Consider the following 21,279-nt stretch of genomic DNA (forward strand, 5'->3'; position numbering starts at 1 on the left):
GAAAGTTGATCTTACAAGGATTCTTTTCCATACAGTTATTTTTGCGCATTTGGGATGGGAAGAGCAAAGAAAAAATAACCCCTTACTTTCACAGAAATACAACTGCACTCTGGTGAGTGAGTACAAAAGGGGTGTTTGCACACACACACATGCACACTCTAAACACACCACCAACAAAAAGCAGATCTGATGTTCCCTTAGAGCTGTTGTACAGATAATATCTAGAGGTTTTAAAATTTGTAAATTATTATTAATTACCTCATAATTTGCAAAATAAAATGGTTGGCCAAATAAAAACAAAGTTGAAATCTATGTCATTTATTTCAAAGTTGAAGTCTGACAGCTGTATTATATTCTCATTCTTCTTGAGCAATACACCTACTGCAAAACACATAAAGAGGCACTCTTCAGAGCCTTCCTTACTGTAAGGGATTTACCTTTAACTGCCAGCAAAATCCAAGTACACATTCCCCTTCCGAGCATCCTTTAATCTTTATAGTTTGCTTCTGTTCCTTAAATCCAAGTAGAGCAGACCCCCAACAAGTAGGTATGCCTGCCCAGCACAGGCTGCAGGAGGAAGGCAGCTCTGGCTCAGTGGCAACTGAGTGCAGGTATCTTTCTGAATAGAGTGGAAAGAAGGATCTAAGCTATGCAAGCTCCAATTAAAGTAGAAAAATAACTTAAACTAAGAAAAAGTCTACCTATTAAAAATGTCTTAGCAGCTGTGACCAACAAGGATGAAAAGTTGTGAGAGAGAGGCTGTCCAGTGGCTGTTGTGCTGTTTTCACACACTTTTCCCACTAGGGCAAAGAATGATCAAGAGACTCATCATCTCAACAAGTTCTCTTACTGTAAACAGCTAGTGTTGAAAGTCAGCCCCTTAATAAATATATACATTTCATAATTTTACTCTTGAGACATTCAGTTCTACTACATACAAAGAATCAAAAATATAGGATAATTCAAGCCCTTGTTTTCTTCAGTACTACTTGTAAAGAGAAACTTGAACACAAAATAAATCACCTTTCATAATCCTGTCAGCATGCTAAGGATGCACACAGGACTGATTCCCTACAGGCATGCAAGTATTAAAAAAACAAAACAGTTCAACAGACCTCCCCTCATCTAGATCAATGTCTTACTGCACATGCATTTATCTTCTTCCTTTCTTTGTTTGCTATATGCCCACTTGCTCTACAATTGTTGAAGTTGCCTAAAATCAGAGGACTGTAACAGTCAAACCAATGCACGGAGAAGACAAAAAACCCCAGTCCTCCCACCAGAAAACCACCCCAGCACAGCATGCCCTAGCTTTTCTTATACTGTGAAACAGGATAATAAATACGAACGAGGAAGCAACATGAATCTGTGCACTGCATTATTATTATTATTTTTAAAACAAACAGTCTATATGTTTGCTTTTCATTAGCTCCCTGTGGTGGCAAAACTATAAATGTAGAAGTTAGAGACATAAAGGGAAAAAATGAAGTAGCCAATAGCAAAGATTTCAAATACACTTACACAACCACACTGTTTGTTTTACAGCTGCTTTACATAACAATAAAAATGTAATATACCGTGGGTTTTTGGCAGTGTGTAGAGAGACTGCATCAAATGGCCATAACGAAGTAAGCAGAAATGATCTCTTTGGAACAATTAAGCAATTTTAGAAGCACCACTATGTCCAACAACTAATGGGTCCAAAGGGACAGAAAGGTCAAAAGCATGAGTTTCTCCCTACTGACCAGAGATCATATATACGAGCCTTTGGAAGACAGGGTAACTTCATATTCATGTTATATAATCCCTAATAGAGAATAACCCCATATAAAACCCAGCACACCAAACAAAAAGAGAGATCTTTCCTTCAGAAGCCAAAAGCAAGATGCAGTCTTCCATCCAGCTGTCTCAGCATAATTAATAAATTAAAAAAGGAAGAAAAAAAGAAATGCTTACCCTCTTTATGTATAACCAGCTGAGAAAAAGAAAATCACTGGCTATACATGAAAGAGTAAGGTGCTCATGTAGTTCAGTAAAGAGTCTGGCACTTTTTAAGAATGAATGTGTAAATCATACATATTGTACATTAAACCCCACAACTTTTCTAATGACCTTGAGCTCTAGTAATATGAACAGGAACATACAAACCCACTTATTTCTGGACACAGTTCATTCACTGTCTCCAGCAAGGACTGAAATTTAGCACTTGACCTAGTGTGTCATTAGGATGTGACACATTATCTTCCAGGAAAGCCAACCTAAGCAAACATCACAGTTCCATTACTATTTTAATATCCAGAAAATGAGATTCTCCCTCTGAAAAGAAACCGTTTGCTAAAACAGCAACTAGATGACTTTCCAGATGTGTCATTCAATGTGTACGTGAGAGAAAGATTAGCAAAAATACTGACCAAAGAATCTTTCATTTGCCTGGCATACAGCTGTGCAAACGCTCATACAGGCTCACCTACTGCATGTCAAATATCCTTATAACCCCAAAGTGAAGTTTAGATGCATCCTCTTGACTAGAAACCTTTCAAGATAATAAAATACACTTTTCCAATGGCCAAAGAGTATTACATAAAGAAAGATTACAAATGTCAATTCTTATGTTACCTTGCACTCAGGATTATCCCAATTGCCCATTTAAGTACTTTAAGAACACTTTCCTCTTTCATCAAGCTCCTCTGATTTGTGACCCAAATACTTAAGCCATTTAAAAACAATAAAACAAAACAATCTATATACACACGCAGTGGTTTAGCCAATCACTGCTACTTCATTTGCAAGTAAATTAATAAAACAAGAGCGGTTTTGTCTGTTTATTTTTTAATTCCTCACAAACATTTTCCTTCCGTCAACAGCACAACCTTGACTCTTCTGCTCCCTGTAGGCATGGGCTGCAGACTTTGACAGATGTAATGGCTTACTGCTGAAGGATCACTGCAGCCATCAGGAAAGAGAAGGGGCCAGAACCTGCTCAGATCGGCAGGATAAGGAGGCCAAAGACACTAGCATCATTCCTTACAAGCCTGTGCTGGTTTGCAGAAAGAGGCCCAGCTCTGTGGGCCAGAACAGGCACACTAGCTCTCTTTTGCAGAACTTAGACCACACCAGTGATTTGGGACACATTGGATTGTAATGAAGAGAGGCTAGGAAAGAAGTACAGAGAGAGCTGACAATCTGTGCAGGGGACTGGCAGGTTTACTACCGGAAAGGGATCTGGCAAAATGCATTTTTTTTCCCTGTTCTCTGCTTTTAAGGGTCATATCTAACCCCACCCTATATTTTCACTCTTTCCTAGTGTATCATAGCTCAGCCATCAACTTTAGCTCTGTCTTTTTCCTGCCCCGTTCATTCTGAATCAATAAAGACCACTGCAAATAGAACAGACTTCACTAGGTAACAGACAAGTCTCCTTCCCAGATCCAGACCCCAATCAGCACTCCTTCCTTATCTCTCTTTAAGCCAAGCCATGAATCACTAACAAATCCCATCCAGCTGTTCAGCCAGCCATGAGAGAGGTCACAGCACATCCCCACTTACCCTCAGCCCTTTACTCTGCTGCTACAGCTTACGGCTGGACCCTGCCAGTTCATCGCATCCCCAGTGCAAAGTATTACCATACAAAGGCTCCGCTATCCAATCCCTATTTTTCAGTCTTTCCTGACAAAATCCAGTACTAGTTATTTAACATGTCCTAAATGGCTAGTTCTGTGCTACTTAGCACTGCAGTGAAACATGCACCTGAACAATCTCAACGCTGAATTATTTGTCTGAACTTTACAGCTCCTCATAAATAAGACTCTACTATGAAAAGCAAAGCAAAAATCCTTATAAAGCAATGTAGAAAGTCTATGGGTTAGAAAATTTGCATTTTCTGTGGAAAAAACAATGTACAAGACATACCCGATACATTACAAAACCTCCAATGTAACATAATATTTATAGTCATTAGGAGTACACACACTGAATAGTAAGTACTTTAAATTGGAATGTCTCAGCACATGTAATAGCTCTGCAATTTAACTAATATTTTGCTAACAAATAGTTACAGTCCTCCTAGTTATTGAGGTGGAAGGTGAAATAGGAGCACAAAGACAGCAAAGAAAGAGATTAGCTATTGGACACCTTTATTATTTCTCTGCCACTGTCCAGGAAGAAAAAAAAACCCCCAACACTAATATCTCAAAACACATTATCCTATTACAATGTAATAGTATCGCAAAGTAACAGCTGTGATAACCTTGATGTGCATAAAACCGGAAAATAACCAAATCACATATTCAAGATAATGCAATAGCTGCTGAATAAAACAACTCGCTTATTTACCTCAATCAGATAAGAAAAAAAATGCAATGTTGCAACATAAGCAGAACTTCATTTTTTGGGGAAGGGGGAATAGGGAGATGTCTACAAGCCCAAGGACTAAACCTACTTTATTATTAAAGAACATTTAAACATAACCGGAAATTTACATACCACTTTGCAAACACAGACAAAAATGGAAGAAGTCCTTTGCCCTGAAAATTTTACAGTCTAAATTCAGCAAGACAAACGCAGCAAGACAAAAGCAAGAAGTGGCTGAGTGACAGGATTTTATGCAAAGCATAAAAAGAAGAGAGGCAAGAACAGTTCCATAAAGGGCAGAAGTTGAACATTTTATGCAGCTAAAAGTGATGTCAAGTGGAACAAGGAAACTGGAAAGAGACTGTAGCTAGTGGACTGGAATGAGGGAAAACAGGGTCGGGGAAGGAGGTCATTTTGTGGGTACTCCACACAGAATGCAAAAAGACTGTCTGGGGTCACCTAATTCAATACCCTACTCCTGGCAGTGGTAAGAGCAGATACTCCTCAGAATAGGTGGCTGTGGCCACTATCTGCAGTCCATTCCCCTTGTACTCCCGCAGCATCGACGCCACTGGGTTAGGGATGCTAAAGGGTACATCCCTGACTTTTTGAGTCTGTTTATGAACCTGTTGCCCATGAATTTGTTCAGGCCATTTTTGAGTATACTGATACTATCTGCCTCCACGACCTCCTGCAGGAACAGCTTCCAGAACTCCACTGCCCACCGGGTAGAAGGACTTAATCTGTTCTAAAATGATCTCTTAACAGTTTCAGTGAATATCTCTGTATTTAGTACTATGGAATTTACTGAATAACAGTTATTGTCATACTTCTCTTCCAGCTGCTACAAAAGCAAGGTGTGCTCCTTTGGGAGATGCAGGTTCACAGGGCATTCAACAAATTAAATTTGCAACTTCCTATCTTTAATAATAGTCTACTTGATTGGGATTGACAGAGTTTCAAGTGATTTTTGAACTTTCCTACCCTTTTTTGTTTGCTTACTTGTTTCTCTCTCCCCCTTTTGCCTCCTCCCTCCATTTCTACCTCTGCCTTTCTCTCCCTCTGCTCCTTTCTTGCTATCACTCCTCCAATTTTCTTCTCCCACTTCTCACATCTTGCTCATCTGCTATCCTCCATATAGGAGGACAATCCATGGGTCAAGAGCCATGTGCAACTCATTCAGCAGTTCAAGTAGGCCTACAAAGATACATTTGGGCACTTGTTACATGTATTCTTCAAGGTATAGTAGGTTGTGCCTTCTTGATTTACAGAGCATTGTAAACAGTGTAAGACTGTATAAACGCATTGACTTTATTGCTATACGAATATTTTGCCTCCCAGGTGGGGTGTAATACAAGCAGCACAGCAAAAACTATTGTTGCAGCTTGCATGCTTGCCTGTTTTAAAAATTCACTCATGCCCAAGAAGAGGTGGGCCCATGGATGGCCCTCCCCATTCATTCAAGAGGAGGATGCCCCACGTCTTCTGCTCCTTAAGAGAAGGCAATAAGAAAGTGGACCTATATTGCTGGAGCAGACAAATAATCAGTCTGTCTCTGCTTCTACCTTTGCTGCCAACTGTTTCAGCAACCAGTGCAAAATTGCCTCTGCTATCCTGATGGGCCATCTCTCTCTCTGCTACCTCTTACAATCTTGCTGTCCTCGAGTAACACCCTTCTGCCTCGAGTGTTTGTACGTACTTTTCCATTCCTCACCTGCAACTCATTCTCTGTCTTACCAATGCCTGCAATCTGATTAACCTCATAAGGGGAGTGAGGGGCTGGAAAAAATTGGAAAAATGCTATTTCAAAGAAAGTATTAAAATTTCACTAGAGACTTCAATCCTGGGATGCAACTAAAAGACAAGCAGTAGGGCATCTGAAGGCCTGACTCTAGTTACATTCAAAACGTAGATCTTCTAGGTCACTCTTGTCACTACTATACATCTTCTTGCCTGACTTCCTAGATCATGAGGGTGCTGTTCAAGTTTGATTTGAAGTAGGAAGGAAAGCATCACCACAGCTTTAATGCAATAGAGAACTCTAGTCAGATTAATGATATTTTTAGATTTTATTTGGCACAGCTGTTTAAAGCCTTCCGTCTTTCTCCCCTCTCCCACAAAGCCCCAAGTGTAAGTAAGCACAAATACTTTTATCAGAAGCCAGAGCACTACAAAATATGAGATTCTCAAATTGAGAATTACCCCATCAAAAACAAAACCAGACAATTCTCATTGATAAACTACTTACAAGCAAGTCAAGGAGGACACCAACTATAAATGCTTGCATGCATCACCTAATTTATCTCCTTTAAAAAGGTTACCAAGACATACAGGAAATAACGTGCAAACATAGTATTACAACAATCAGTTTGATTGATCAGAAACTTCTGATGAAATGACCTTTTCTGGTGTACTACAGTATTGATATAATTGCTTTAAAACTATGTTACAACAGTGTGCATTTTAGCAATCTTTCAAAACCATCTGCAACAGTTAAACAGCTTTAATTAAATATATTGCACTTTCTCCACCATTTATAGGCCACTTCTCAGAGCAGTCTACATTTGTTCAGAATACAAAATAACACACTGAAACTTTCTAGAAGTTGTCCTCTTGACAGATCTGTAACAGTCATCACCTAAATTAGCACCTTAAAATTTCAGTGAAGATATTCAAGCTGCAGGTAAAACCTTTGAGACAGTTACCCTGACAGGCTTCCTTGTATAACAATAGCTACTGCCCTGAAGCTTTGCTGTTGTCTCCAAAAACTCTGACAATGTTTTCAGTCCAAACTAGAGGTATCTTTCTTCTTTTCATCAATTCTTCTATTGTGAAAAGACACCTTTGACTTCAGAATTAATTTTTAATGTTTGCTGGCCTTTTCACTCCTGTGTGCAACTCTCTGTAGGATCCTAGGCATCAAAAGAAAGAAACAAACAAAAAAAAAGACCCCAAGACCCCTCTCCTGGTTTCTCCTTAATAGACACTGGAATTAGCTTCAATGGCAAAAATCTATTCCTCAGACACCCATAGCAGAAATAGCATTAAATATTAGCAGTCCACCTGCCCCTGGAAGCACCTCCCCCCTAGCCCTCAGCATTTACTACTACCTTTACAATTCTCAGTACCAGTTCAAGATTCTCGATTTCCAGCAAGTCCAGCAGCTCCAGAGGGAAAGATGAGAAATGCAATTCTCTAATCTCTTAAATCATTTACACTGATACAAAGAAAGTGCAAAATATATCTAATGTGCTGATTTGGTTTACACTCGCTTTTGAGTCTAAAAGTTGAAACCCCTGGAGGAATCAAACCCTCAATTCTGCACTGTTTCATAGAAATACAGAAGAAATTTAACAGGACTCTACATCATTAATCATACAGCTTCTTTAATCCAATTACTTTGTATTTTCTTTTAAACAAATGAACTGCCAAGACTTGGCCTGGACCCAGTTCTCAAAACAGCTCAACTTCAACTTACCCGATCTGTATTTTCAGTTGTAAAATCATGAAAGAGATTGGAGAGAGTGTGGGGAATCAAACACCACATCTGCCCTGAGCTACAGTCTGCATACCCCACTCTCCTTTTCTCCCCCACCTCCCATCCCAGGGAGTCCAGATTAATAAAGAAAAGAACATTGCACTTTGGATGTTGCAGTTAGAAATGCAGATCTGTGATATATTCTCCTGGTAACATCAGTGAGCCCCTCATGCACAGAAAACTTGTATTAAATGCACTGTAGTAATCATTACACTTTCCACAAATGCCTTGTAAGACCAATTGCACATTGCTGAAATTTGCAAATTAGCAAGAGAAACAAGAAAACCTCTCTGAATTCCAGAGTGTACAGTGTTTATTTTGACAGTTGTAGTTTATTTATAGTACTTGACGATACACGTTCTCTAGTTCATCTTGTAAAATAACTAAGTCAGTATTTCGACCTCCACTGTTAAGCCTCAGAGGGGAAAACCAAGTATAAACTTATTTCATTCAAATAAACATACAGATTGGCAAGATTCTACTATAATGACTAAATTACATCATTAATTTAACTTAGTTTAAAGCACTTTCTTTGGTGGAGAAAGCATAGCCCTTAAATTTGTATGTGGTGTGCAAGTCTGCACAGATGTGCAATAATCTCTTAGCCCATTCACATAAAACGATATCTTCTTTTTGTTTAGTACGTTAAATACTTTTAGAGAGGTGCTGTATGGAAGGCCAGTCTGTCATGTACAATTACAGAAGAGTGCAGGCACAGGCTGCAGAAGTTTCGCTATGCACTAACAATAACCTTAATCCACCCACATAACTTGTACTGGTACAGGTGAGCTCTGTCTCTGTTCTCAGAACAACCCCCTTTGACAGTGGGGCCAAAGTTAATGTCTTGTCAGATGGCATCTTATCGGCTCTTACGACCAACCCATTTTTCAGAAACCACAAAGCTCTCAGTCACTAGCAACCTGCCCTTGTTGAAATCCTCAAACACAAAACCATCCCCTATCACTTTCTCAATCCCCTAGACTCGCCCATTCTCCATGGATAATTTTGTCTTCATATAAAAAGACAAGATAGGTTCAAGCCCTTAAAGTATAAATACTCCACACACAGTGTTTCCCATTTATGTTTATAAAGTACCATACACATATCATGAATATTTCTTAAAACAAAACCAGACACGTAACCCGCTGCTAAACACATATCCAATATAAAAATCTGGACAAGCAGAGCTTGAATACAACAGAAATGAAACCAAATTAAAGACGGCATAACCAAGAGAAAGTATTAGAATTTGTCAGATAAAACATATACGCAGCATCATAAACACAGTTGCACAGTGCCCTCCAAGGGCAGCAAAGCTTAAAGTCAAATAATAAAATTAAGTGGTGTACAAGAGAGTGTGCACAGAAGGGATTTCAATCCTCTTTGTTCTTAGCCATGATACAATTTCACAGCCGCTCTCAAGATTCATCGTTCTGATGTTTGGCATGCAAGAGCACAGAATGCAGTTCATTTGGGAATTACTGAGCCAGGATGTGCCAAACAAAATCTACCACAGCATCAGCCAGCTCCTGCCACAGTGTCCGAGCAGCCCGGCCATCAAAACATTTGATTTTAAAGGGAGCCAATAAAAAAACAAACAAGAATATCTTCAGAAAGGTGAATTCCTGTAATATTAACTAATCAACCCACAGTAAAGAAGCTGTTCCTGTGCAGCTATTGTCTGAGTACGTCAGACAGAGGACTTTGCCTGGAGGAGCTGCTACCTACGTATACTTCAAATTCACAGAGTGTAGAAATGGTATTATTTTTATGGTTTGCAAGCGAGACCATACACAGCTGCGGAGAATCTCTAAATTAGTTAATACACCATTTCAAAAGGAAGAGTTATTTCTCCAGGGATCATGTGCCAAACAAAGCGGGGAGGGAATGCTGAACCACTGGTAGTTTATATGACAAAAGATATTTTTCAACTACACACAGCACTAATTATGAAGGTCCTTCCTATCCTACAGCTGGAAACTTCTCACAGAAAACAATCCCATTTCAGAGAAATAACTTGGGGGGGGGGGGGGGGGGGGAAGAGAGAAAAAAAGAAGTGCTAAAAGCACTTTTGTAAGCTGATAATTTTCATTAAACATGATCTGCATTTTTTATTTCTACAAGGAAGTAAAATCCAGCATTCATGTCATTCTTGATCTAATAATTTGAGTGTGCACATTAAAAAAAAAAGTCATACCAAAATTAAGTTTTTTAAATACAAAACATAAGACCAGAAAGTTTATGCCAGAATATAGCTATGTTCAGGGAGAACTACTTCAAGCATGAAATTAATAAAAACAACACTGATACTAGTTTAACAGTGACAATCCATCCTTAGATAATACACTAGATTTAAAAGCAAAAACACTTAAAGCATTATTGGAGTTGGAGGTATTGAGAAAATACATTTGCAAAAAATTACAAGCACCATAAAACCAGATGCAATCAAAACAAATCCCAGACTTTCATGGTATGTAGATGAAATATATTAATTATATGAAACTATTGAGTTCAAAACTGCCTTTGAGCCACACATTTTCAGCAGACTTCTCTCTAGCCAAGAAATTTTAATTCTACATTGCAAAGTTTTGAAAACTATTAATATTCCACACATTATAATGGAGAGCACTTCTCCACACCATCTATACTGAGACGTATATTTATTAAGTGCTGACAGTTAACTTTCACAAGACTCTCAGAGAGATCTGGTCCTTATTCTGTGAATTTACAAAAAGCGGGCTGAAGGAGCCAGGAAACACAAGTGTATTTTATTATTATTTAAATAATGAATTTGTGATAGCAATTTACTCTGAAGCAATGGTAAGACTTGCAGGCAAATGCCTCCTTCAGTAAAGGTTTGAAAATTATTTTTGTTTAAATAACAGCTGGTCATGCCTATATGGACTTAAATGAGCCATGTGGAGACAAACTTGTTTCAGTTTAGGTAAGAAAGATTAAAAAACATTAATTATAGTTAATATCCATTTTGGTCCCTCTACACAGATGGGAAAAATAACATTAAATTACCATGCTTACATACAGTCAATACCAGACACCCAATAAAGCACAAATTCAATGCCGTGGTCATAACGCAACTGATGCGCACAGTTCCAGCAGAATAGTTCAGCTGCAAGTTAGCCTGAAACAAAGGAGATTTACATTCATTTCTCCACTTTGCCACAGACTTCCTGTGTGACCTTGGACAAGTCACTTGGTTTTTGTGTGCTGCAACTCCCCATCCCTAAAATGGGGAAAACCATTTATTTCATAACCTCACAGCAATAAGCAGATTTACTATCAGGAGATGCTTAGATACAGAGGTCAAATAAATGACACAAAGAGAATAAACAGTATGTAAAGCTTCAATTAACTTCTGTTAAAACTTTGGCAACTTCATCACAATGAGAGAACGAAAGTTTTGGCACAATACTGACAAGTGTTATCTACAAACAAAGATCAGGTCTGCCTACGTAGCAAGATGGAACTCTATTTTGACATGTGCAGACAGTCATGGACACAGACTTCCATGACCCAAAGCAAAGACACAACACAGTCCTCTGTCATCAACATATACAGAAGACCACAAGTCCAAAGTCTCTAGGTACCTCCTTTGAGTTCTAAAACAAGAGTTGTAACTTTCTGATATAATACAAAGTAGGAGAAGAAATCACCAGGTACGCTCTTAAAAGATTTAAAACACTTTAGGTCCAACCAGTTATTCTCCAATTCATACTAGCCACTAACCACCTTTTGAACTTGAAAGCCACATTTAACTTTCATAACTCAGTATTAATATCAGAAGTCAAATCATCTTGCGGACAACAGAAATTGAAGACCTCTAGAGGGACAGCCTACCAAAAGTGATGAAGAGGAGTGAAAACCATTCAGAAGTAGCCGAACTCTACACATACACTACACTAGGACACTTATGAGGACAGCATTGCCTCCATCAGGGACCCACAAATTTGTGACATGAATTAAATATATCTTTTTAGAAAATATCTTCAAGTCCAAAAATCTATTTTTTGAATGCAGGCCAAACGTAGATTGCATTTCCATGCACATATTCTGCACCTCTGTACAAGTAACTTTTACTAGCCTGCATAAAAGCAAAATCACAGCCTGGGGAGGGAGACATGAGGGGCAAAGGGACTACAAGAGATGATGAAGCAGCCAACAAGAGACGAGCACAGGTAAGCATTTGGGGGACACAGGCAAGCTACGGAAAACCAGAAACAAGGAAACTACTGAGGGGAGAGGAAGTTCTGGGATAAACTTCCCCTCATATTACCCACATATGTGTAAAACTCACACAGCTGCTCAATCACTGGGTGTTGAGTGTGCTTGGGGTTTTGGGTTTTTTTGTTTGTTGTTGGGTTTTGGTGTTTTGGGTTTTTTTTTTTTAAACAGACAGTCTGTGGGTTACACACATGAAAATACGGTCACTGCAAGCTACAAAAATAAAAATGAAACTCATTTGGTTTTAAGCTATTTTTTTTTTAAATATCAAGTGGTTTTCATTATTTGTAATTGCATCTTATATGTGGTGTTTTATAAGAAGAAAAATAAAATGGTTCTTACTAAAAATCATTTACAACCTAAAGCTTTTTCTTTCAATATGCAAAGCTGCTCTGGGATGTGTTAAATATCTTGAACTCCCATTACTGCAATAAGACTGGAAGAAGAACAGCACTTTGCAACGAGGCCAAAAATTAAAGCATGGCCAATAATGAACTGCTATCAAACACCAGGCACAGCACAGAACAGGGGAAAATACAAAGATGGTGGTGAGGGGTGTAAGAACAAATGTTCAGTAGAAAAAAGGAATACGACATTTCCAACATAACACAGGATACATTTTTGGATGCACATTTTCAAATGTGACTTCTGAGACTTTGCCACCTCTAAAGTTGACAGCAGAATAGGTAGTACCTGGTATCATATACAGCTCCCTGAATATGTAAGTTTTGAGATTAGTCTTCCAGGAGAGAGTGAGATGCCTAAAAGGAGAGGACTGCCCTGCTCTCCCCTTCAGTGACACCTGAAAAAAGTCTGTAGAGGCACAAAGGCAGCAGAGAGATGAGGGGCTGGAGGTTAGAGGAAAGGTAAGGACAGGCAAAGTCATGAAGGCAGGAAATTGAAACTAAGTTCTGGAACTATGTATTTAATAACTCCCTCTCAGCATGCTAATAATGTTCATATGAAGGAAAAAAAAGGGGGGGGGGGGGGGGGGGGAGTGACACTGTCAGCAGGCTTCCCCAGAACAAATTTTGGCAACCTTAAACATCACGCAGCAACCAGAGTCTCTCACTTGCTTAATCTCCTCACACTCACAAATCAACTATTTCTATTTCTTTTTCCACAAGAGGTGAACTTTCTCCATAACTGCAATAGTTGAAACTCATCTCACTGTTGTGGCAATTGGCAGCTGCCTATCCTTATACAAACCAGCTGCTACAGAAGCAAACTCCCAGTGTCTGACTGTGCAATTGGAACCTCGTTACCCATAAGGAGAGCTGCTCTCCTTCACTCTCAGCACTATCTTTACTGAAGTAGGATGACTTCACCCCAAGATGAGCAATACCAAAACTCCTTTGGTCACACACACACATAAACCCCTCCATTCACATTTTCCTACCTATCAACATATTAAGAGACAGTAACAATTACAACAGTTTCATGTATTTGCAAGAGTTGCCAGCCTTCACTGTCATTCATTTGAAGGTCGGAAGGAATGCAGAATACCTGTAATTGCATTACGGGCAAAGATTAATCATCACTATTTGTACTATGAACTCATTTTTACCATTAGAAATATTTATAAAAGCTGAAACAGCACAAATTTACTATGTGGGTCTTGAAGTGCATTATCCTCAGTGGTCTATGTAATTAAAAAGAGAAAAAACAAAAGCGTATTCTATTTTGACAGGTACCCTGCTAGCTCATCTGTACCTGTGAATGATGCCAATTGAAACAAGGACAAATTAGGGCTCTACTATTATTTACACAAACCTTCAGATGAAACCTGCAATCTGACATACTTGTATACTATCACTACTTTTGGATAGATTTGCAAACTTCAGACTGCAGTACCAGCACCTTGATCACCCAGACTCAGTTATCTAGAGAGCAAGTCACAGTGCCATGCTGAGCTGTGCTTCTGTGTTTCTTTCCCACGAAAATCAGGTTATGGTGGGAGGAGGAGGGGAAAACATGTGGACTTCATCCTGACACAGAGCCAGGATGCAGACAGGCCAGACAACTCCAGCCCAAGAGCTGGAAGCTCTTGTAATATTCAGGTAGTTGTTATTGTCGCTAAAAAAATATCGTCACAGCTAAAGATTTCAGAGCTCATCAGTTATCATCCAAATAGCTCAAAAATCTTAGTATCAGCCTAGACCTCTACTCACATGCCTCATCCCATCCCTCCTTTAATTAATTATGATCCTTGGGACTGGTACCGAAAAAGTTGTTCTGGACCTGTCAGACTAACTCTTTTGCTAATGCCTCCCTGCAGACTAACAGCAATAAAAAGCTTCAATAAAAAGATTCATGTGCATTTGTGGATGGCAACTGAATACTAAAAAGACCAACTTAAATAGTTATTTATAAGCAGAATTTTCTGTGATTTTTGCTATCACCAACATCAAAAGGCCTCAAACCTCAGCCACAGCAAGATGATAGGAACAGAGTTGTGCTTTGGCAACTACAGCGAACGCAGACCAGACTGAAAGCCACTTTCCTCTTGAATGAACAAGCACAACCAAAGATGTTACACTACTACTGTCTTCTCTCCAAATGCAAAGAGGCTCAGGCCACCATGCAATCAACCAAATCAACCTGCTAGATGTTTTAAACAAACGGTACAAGTTTCCAAAACATACTTAAAAACAAGCTGCTCTATAAAGGGCAACAGACTATCCCTGCTTTTTATTTCATCAGCTAACATGTGTGCTCCTGTAGGGCACCCACTGAGTGACAAATTCGCGCTTCTTTTCCACTGTAAGTTACTGTTCACAACAGCACTCTGAGCTAAAAAGCTCATAGCGTTTTACTATTCTCTGCTTCCTTGGCAGGACTCTTATTTATATAAGATTAGTGCAGTCAGGCATTAAGATTTATAAACCAGAAAAAACAAGGAGAAAGTTTTCACTCTTCTTTATAGGCCAGTTTTAGAAACATACACACAAAGCAGTATAACAGATTGAAATGCAATTGTTAAAAAAACCAAAAACAAACAACAAAACAACCCCCAAAACAAACAGAAAACTCATATCAAAACACATATAATCTCTGGAGGTCCCCCCACCTGGAAACTATTTAATATTATCCAAGCATTCACAAAAGTACTGCTGGTCACCTAAACAGCCGTTTCTCTGCTCTATTCAGAGCCTCTGAGGACAGTCACACACAGGCACCCTTCAGCCCCTCGCCTTCCCCCACCCTTCTCAGGTAAGGAATCGACACAAACCTGCAGTTGGGAGGTGGATCTAAGGTGATGTCAGCCAATTCCTTCTGAATCCTGTGGCAATAAAAGAGAGAAGGAACAAAGGTAAGTCACTGTGCAGGATAGCAGTTAACACATACGCCTTACAGACATACTGTCACCGTGAGTTTGCAACACTACATAAGAGAGAGGCACTCTCAACTGCAGCCTCCCACCAGTCCAAACACACCAAGCAGGACAGGCGCCCTGTTACAGAGACGGCCAGAAAAGCAGACAGGCACCGTGCACTGAACCCAGACAGGTGCACTGTTCTATGCTCCCATAAAGATGCCAACCACAAAGGGGCAGTGGAAAAGATTGTCCGCTTTACTCTGCCAACCAGCCTGTAAATGAGGGAAAACCTCTGCAAATGTGATGCACCAAGTGCTAGGAGGAAACTGCAGTCTGAAAAGGAACTTTGTGTTGCTGGATTGAGAGAAACGGTCATTGCCAAATTGGCTCCCCCTCTCTCCCCCCCAGCTTCCCATCACCATCCTGAGAAAAAACACCAGCCCCAAGGGAGTGAATAACTGCGCCATTCCCAAGGACACTTAAAGGAAGGTGAATATCTATTTCCGAGGCTCCTGCGCATTCCTGCCACCTTCAATCCTCCCCTCTCTTCACCCTCAAGAGCCACACAACATCCCCACGTCCCCTCCCTCAGGGCTCCAGACGCTCCCTCTCTTCACCGCGTTCGGACAACACCCTCTCCTCCCTGCCCAGACTATTCTGGGCTCACGCTGCTTTTGCCACAGAACGCCCAACCAGCTATCATCCCCTTCCCTGGAGTCCCATTGCTGTCACTCAGGCTTCTCCTCCAGATTTCCCCACCCAGCACTCAGTCTGTCTCCCTTCTCCTTTAAACTCAGCCAGCATCTTCTGCCTCTCTTCCAGTTGTCATACATGAGAACCACAGCCTTTTCATATGAAGCAGTTTACGATCTTCTTTTTAAAATAGTTAGGGCATGACACGTAAACAGCGCTTGCCACTATCTATGTCAGTTTGCCATGGAAACCTGCTGAGTGGAGATCTGGAATAACCAAACTGCCTAAATTCTACAAAGCCACAGAGAACTTAGTTGCGACGAAAGGGCATTTGCATAAAGCCCCAGTCACTTTTGACACCTACAGATACAACCTCTCTGTGCTGCCTGGCAAAGCTGTTCAGTGAGATGGTTTATTATTCTTACTGAAGTACTGCAAGTTTGCTTGAAAACTTCCATTTGTCAGCTTAGCTCCCTGGAGCAGAATGGCGCCGAATTCAGGTGAAACACAGAATAAATAAGAATAAATAAGTTTGGAGTTTTTTTAAACTGAGTGGCTCCAAGCATCTGTCCAGGTGAAGAAAACTGACTGACAGAGCTGTTCTGGAATTACTATACTACACAGGCTTCTCTCCCCCATGTAGACGTTATCCTGGAATAAAAATTATTTCATTCTCAGAAAAATCCACCCAACCCTGTGCTGTCTGTGCTGTGAGCAAAGACTATTTTAGAGCAGGATGTCCACAAGTGGACCTGCTGTGGATTACTTATTCTAGTCAACATCCAACCATACACAGAAAATTCAATATAAGTGATGAGCAGACAGAAAAACAGTAAATGTATTCGGTGGAAAAGGTTTGGGGCTGTATTACACCACTTGCACTGGAGTGCACTCCCCCAGTGCAAGCAAAGTGAAAACTCTTCACAAACATTAACTGATCCCCAAAGCAGTCCTGGAAAGAAAAAAGCCACTCTAGATCAATCCCAACCTACAGAGAGGGAAACTGACGTTGAAATGCAATGCCTTAATCAGGACCACACAGCTTCCAGTGGCAGAGAAAGAATTAAGGTCCTACACGCCAATCCTACACCATCCCTACAACTGATGCTAATAAGGGAAAAGGCAAAGACAGTGGAAATAATTGAGGGACAGAATAACAGCCCAGAGGAAGAAAAGACAGGAAAATATTTGGGATGGAACAGAGGAAGAAGCAGGAGAGAGACCACAGAGCAGTGAAGTTGGGCAGACACTCACTGCACCGAGACGCTGAGAAAAGTGAGACAATGGCAGCTTCGTGTGAAAAGGTTGAGCATAAGGGCTAGAGATGAAGAATGGAAGCAGCAAGGGAGCAGTGGGGGAATGGAGCAAAATAAAATGAGGAAGGAGAGAAGATGCAGCAAACCAGTGAGAAAACTGACTGCAACCTCACCTCTTGGCACTGGTAGATAGCAGCTTAGAGTTTTTACTCATGCTGACTTTGCTTTCCTTCTTCTTAGGCGTGCTTGTCTCTTTCTCTGTCTGTTGGTTGGAGGATGAAGATGAGGAGGAGCTGGTGCTGGCCCTCGAATCGTCATCCGACATAGCGACCCCCCCACCACACACCCCAACCTGGAGAGGAGACACCATGGGGCGTGGGGAACAAACAGTGAACACAAACACACACAGAGAAAGGCTGTTGACGATCTCGCTCTGTGTTTGGGTCACGCTCCTTTTAAAGAGTCCTTGTGTCTCCCTCTCCTCTTCAGGCCCTACAGTCGAAGCAGGAGAAGCAGTAGCCTCCCCTGCACTAGTAACACGGAGGAGCAGGGGGAAAGGGACTTTTAAAGCTTCCTCTCAGAAAGCAAGTGCGAAATGAGAGGAGAAGAGACTGGAACGAGGACGACTGCGAGGATCGGGGAAGCTCAAAGCAAATCCTTCTAATCTCCCCCAAACTGCACACACAAGAGGAGCCATCACCACCCACCACTATCTAGCCTAGGGGTGCAGGAGATAAAAATGGAACAGCTCCGGTCCCTTGGGTTCCCGGGAGGCACGTGGGGGAGGCGGGAAGGGACGGGGCTGGGGGGCTGACCGTCGCCAGCACTAAAATGGAAGTGGGGCATCACTGGCAACAGGGGGGAGACCCCGAAGGAGGATCTGTGACCTGCAGTGGGGAAACCCCTGCCTGCTGGATAACCCCCTGCCTGCTGGATTGGGTCTTGGGAGCAGGGGGGATGAGGGGGGGGGAGGGACGAGGGGGAAAAGCTAAGCAGGCAGTGGGGTGCGTGGAGGGGACCCACTGAGGCCTGCTGCAGTGAGGGGCATGCCAGCAAAGGTGGAAGGGAACACGGGGGGGGGGGGGTAGGAAAAGAAGGGCCACGGCCTACAAGGGGTGAGACAGGAGGGCCCGGGGAGGCCGGGGGCAGGGAGTGGGGCAGCGGGGTGCCGGGGGGGAGGCAGCCCGGTTTCACGCGGGCACCTCGGGGGCAAAGGGGAGGAGGGCGAGCACGGCGGGCTACCGAGGGCAGGTCCGCAGCCGAGAGGGGCGAGAAGCCGTCGGGAGGGATGCGGGGAGGGGGGGGGGCGGGCAGGGCACCCCGGCAGAGTTAGGGTGGGAGCGAGGGGGGCAGCCGCGGGCCCGGGACGAGCGGCGGCGGGGCAGCAGCGGCCCGGGGGGCCGGCCCACGGCCGCCTCCCTCCCAGGGCCAGCGGCCCCCGGGGAGCTCCCCTGCCCCCGCCGGGCCGCCCCCCCCGCTGCCGCCCCTCCGCCGGGCGAGAGCCGGGGGGGCCCGGGAGAGCTCCCCCGGCCGCGGGCCCGGAGGGCCGGGCGGCGAGGGGCCGGGGGGACAGCGGTACCTGACAGCCCCGGGCGCGATCCCCCCCCCCTGCCCCGCCGGCTCCGCCGCCTCCCGCCCCATCGCCGGGCCGCGGCCGGCCCTGCCCCTCGCCCCTGCCCCCGGGGCCGGCGGGGAGGGCGGCGGGGGGTGCCCCGTCCCCCTACCTCTCCCTTTGTGTCTGGCTGCTCCTCCTCGGTGCGGCTGGGCCTGGCCACTCGTGTCTCTCTCGCTGGGAGAGAAGCGGAAGTGCTGCAACAGCAACTATTAAACAGGCAATGGCTTCCCTGGCTGCCTCCCCCACCGCCGAGCGGGGCTGGGGGGCGGCGGGGCCGGGGCGCCACCCGCCGCCGCCTCGCGCGGAGCGGGGGCCGGGGTGGGGTGGGGGGGGCAGGTGGCGCAGCCCCCGCTCCGGGGCCGGAGGGGGGGATCCCGGCAGCCAGGGTCCCCCCGTCCCCCCCGCTCCGGCGGGTGCTGGGGAAGGACGAAAGGGGCGCTCGGAGGGGGACGTTGAGTTTTTAATGGAGACCCTCTGGAAAGTAATCTGCGGGGGTGTCAAGGGGGGAGGGATAACGCCCTCCCCGGCTCCGCGTCTGCTTCCGTGTGAGAGCCCCACAGGGAACGCGGTCGAGGCAGGTGGCTGGGAGAGGGGGCGAGCTCCCGGGGCTGCTTTTTTAAGGCCGAGAGGGGGCTGTTAGGCTTGGCGGCGGGGGGGCTGCTCGCTTTCCTCCTATTCCTACAACTGTTTCAACCCCAAAGCTTCTCCCCTGCCTCACCTGCTTTGTCCCTCCGGCAGCAGCAGCAACTTCTCACCTGTCTCAGTTGGAAACCGGGGGGGGGGGGGAGAGAAAAAGAAGAAGGAAAAAAAAAAGCCCAGCCCAAAGCCCCCCCCTCCCCCCGCAAGCCAAAAGGGATCCCCCGGCAGCTTTCCCGTCTCTCACCTGTTTCAGCCCCAAAGCAGCAGCTGTGTCCTCCCTTCCCTCCCCCGGCTCAGCCCTGAACCAGCAGCAGCAGCCGCTTCCCACTCGCCCTCGCCCGGAGTTCAGGATTCCATTGTCCCCCACACTGCACTTGGTGACATCACTGACACACAAAGAAGGGGCACTTCGTGATGTCATCAACGCATGCTGGGAGAGAAAACAAAATCCTAGGCTTGGCAGCGACAGCACGAAAAAAAACCCTTTCATTTTCCAAAGGTAAAAGTATTAGGGATTTTTTTTTCCTCCTTTTTTCTTTTCCCTTTCCCCCGAGTGCCCTGATGGGGAGCCCGTCTGCGGGAAAGGCGCAGCGGCGTTCAGCCGCCCGGGCTGCTAGCGTATTGTATTTGCGAGGCGTTTTACTCCTCTCCCCGAAATCTTTGCTGTCGATCTCCCGCTCTCCCTGCCCACCCAACGGAGAAAAGTGCTTTGGCTGGAGCGACCCGCCACCCCCAGCCCACGCGTGGGCGCAGGGAGCAGCCCGCCGCCCCCGCGGGCCGCCCCGGTGGGCTGCCGCGGCTCTTCCCGGGGGTGCCGGACCCACTCGTGAAGGGACAATAGGGACCCGCACTCCCACCGCCCTCCCCCGGGGCAAATTTGGCTCGGTGCCGCCAGTTTCCACAGCCTATCGAGGGATCGCCTCTCCAATTACTCGGTACCTTCGGTGGCCGAAAATACAATGCCTGTCACCGCCGCGCATCACGATAACGAACAGGAGTTTGCATTTTCACCCCTCCTCCCGCGGGAGGGCCCCGAGGTGATCCGCGGGCGCAGGCGGCTGCTGCTGCCTCCACAGAGCGCTCTTACGACGTGACGCCTCGGGACTCCCGGGGCTTCAGTTACAAAAGCGAGGCCGCCGGGGCGGCGGGGGGACACGGCCCCGCGCCGGGGCTGGGGGGGGCGGAACGGGACATCCCGCGGCTGGACGCCTCCGCTGCACAGCGACTGCGGGGCGGGGGGGGGGGGGGGGGCAGCCGAGGCCGGCTCCCTCCGCAGCCCAGCCTTCCCGCCTCACGCTGCCAGGCGCTACCCGCGCCCGGGAGCCGCGCCGGGGCCCGGGGCCGGCGCTCCCTCCGGGCGGGCGGCGCTGCGCCCGGCCCCGCACGCCAAGATGGCCCCAGCGGGCGGCGGCGGTTGGCGGCTGGGGGCGCCGCGGGCCTGCCCCGCCGCCGCCGGGCGCCCTGAGGGGCTCGGCGGGCGGCGGGCCCGGGTGCAGGCGGGGGAAGCCTTGCCGAGCCCGCCGCGGCCAGCGGCCTTGCCCAGGTGCTGCCCTCGGGCTCCCGCGGGACCCGGCTGGCTGCCCGGCGGTGGGACGGGGTGGTGTGAAGCTGGCCCCCGAGGCGAACCTCT

The 21,279-nt window shown here is 45.0% G+C and overlaps 2 protein-coding genes across 7 annotated transcripts in view; both read right to left on the minus strand.

The window, feature by feature from the left end:
• UBE2E1 (ubiquitin conjugating enzyme E2 E1) overlaps window positions 1-20,085 on the minus strand; it is a 46,711-nt gene extending 26,626 nt beyond the window's left edge. The window contains exons 1-5 of one of the 6 annotated variants that reach the window (XM_069771575.1): window positions 19,894-20,085; window positions 19,729-19,765; window positions 19,120-19,184; window positions 17,569-17,657; window positions 15,360-15,410 (exon numbers count right to left, since the gene is read on the minus strand). In XM_069771575.1, coding sequence (XP_069627676.1) covers window positions 15,360-15,410; window positions 17,569-17,657; window positions 19,120-19,184; window positions 19,729-19,765; window positions 19,894-20,070 — 419 coding nt within the window. In that variant the 5' untranslated portion in view covers window positions 20,071-20,085. Of the gene's footprint in view, window positions 1-15,359; window positions 15,411-17,568; window positions 17,748-19,119; window positions 19,308-19,728; window positions 19,766-19,893 lie in introns of those variants that run through there. The other 5 variants (XM_069771621.1, XM_069771614.1, XM_069771592.1 and 2 more) reach the window with 5 other exon arrangements.
• RPL15 (ribosomal protein L15) overlaps window positions 1-21,279 on the minus strand; it is a 105,919-nt gene that overhangs the window by 48,116 nt on the left and 36,524 nt on the right. The gene's annotated exons all lie outside the window — the stretch shown is intronic.

Source organism: Haliaeetus albicilla, chromosome 2, assembly GCF_947461875.1.
Source record: "Haliaeetus albicilla chromosome 2, bHalAlb1.1, whole genome shotgun sequence".
Taxonomy (NCBI): Eukaryota; Metazoa; Chordata; class Aves; order Accipitriformes; family Accipitridae; genus Haliaeetus; species Haliaeetus albicilla.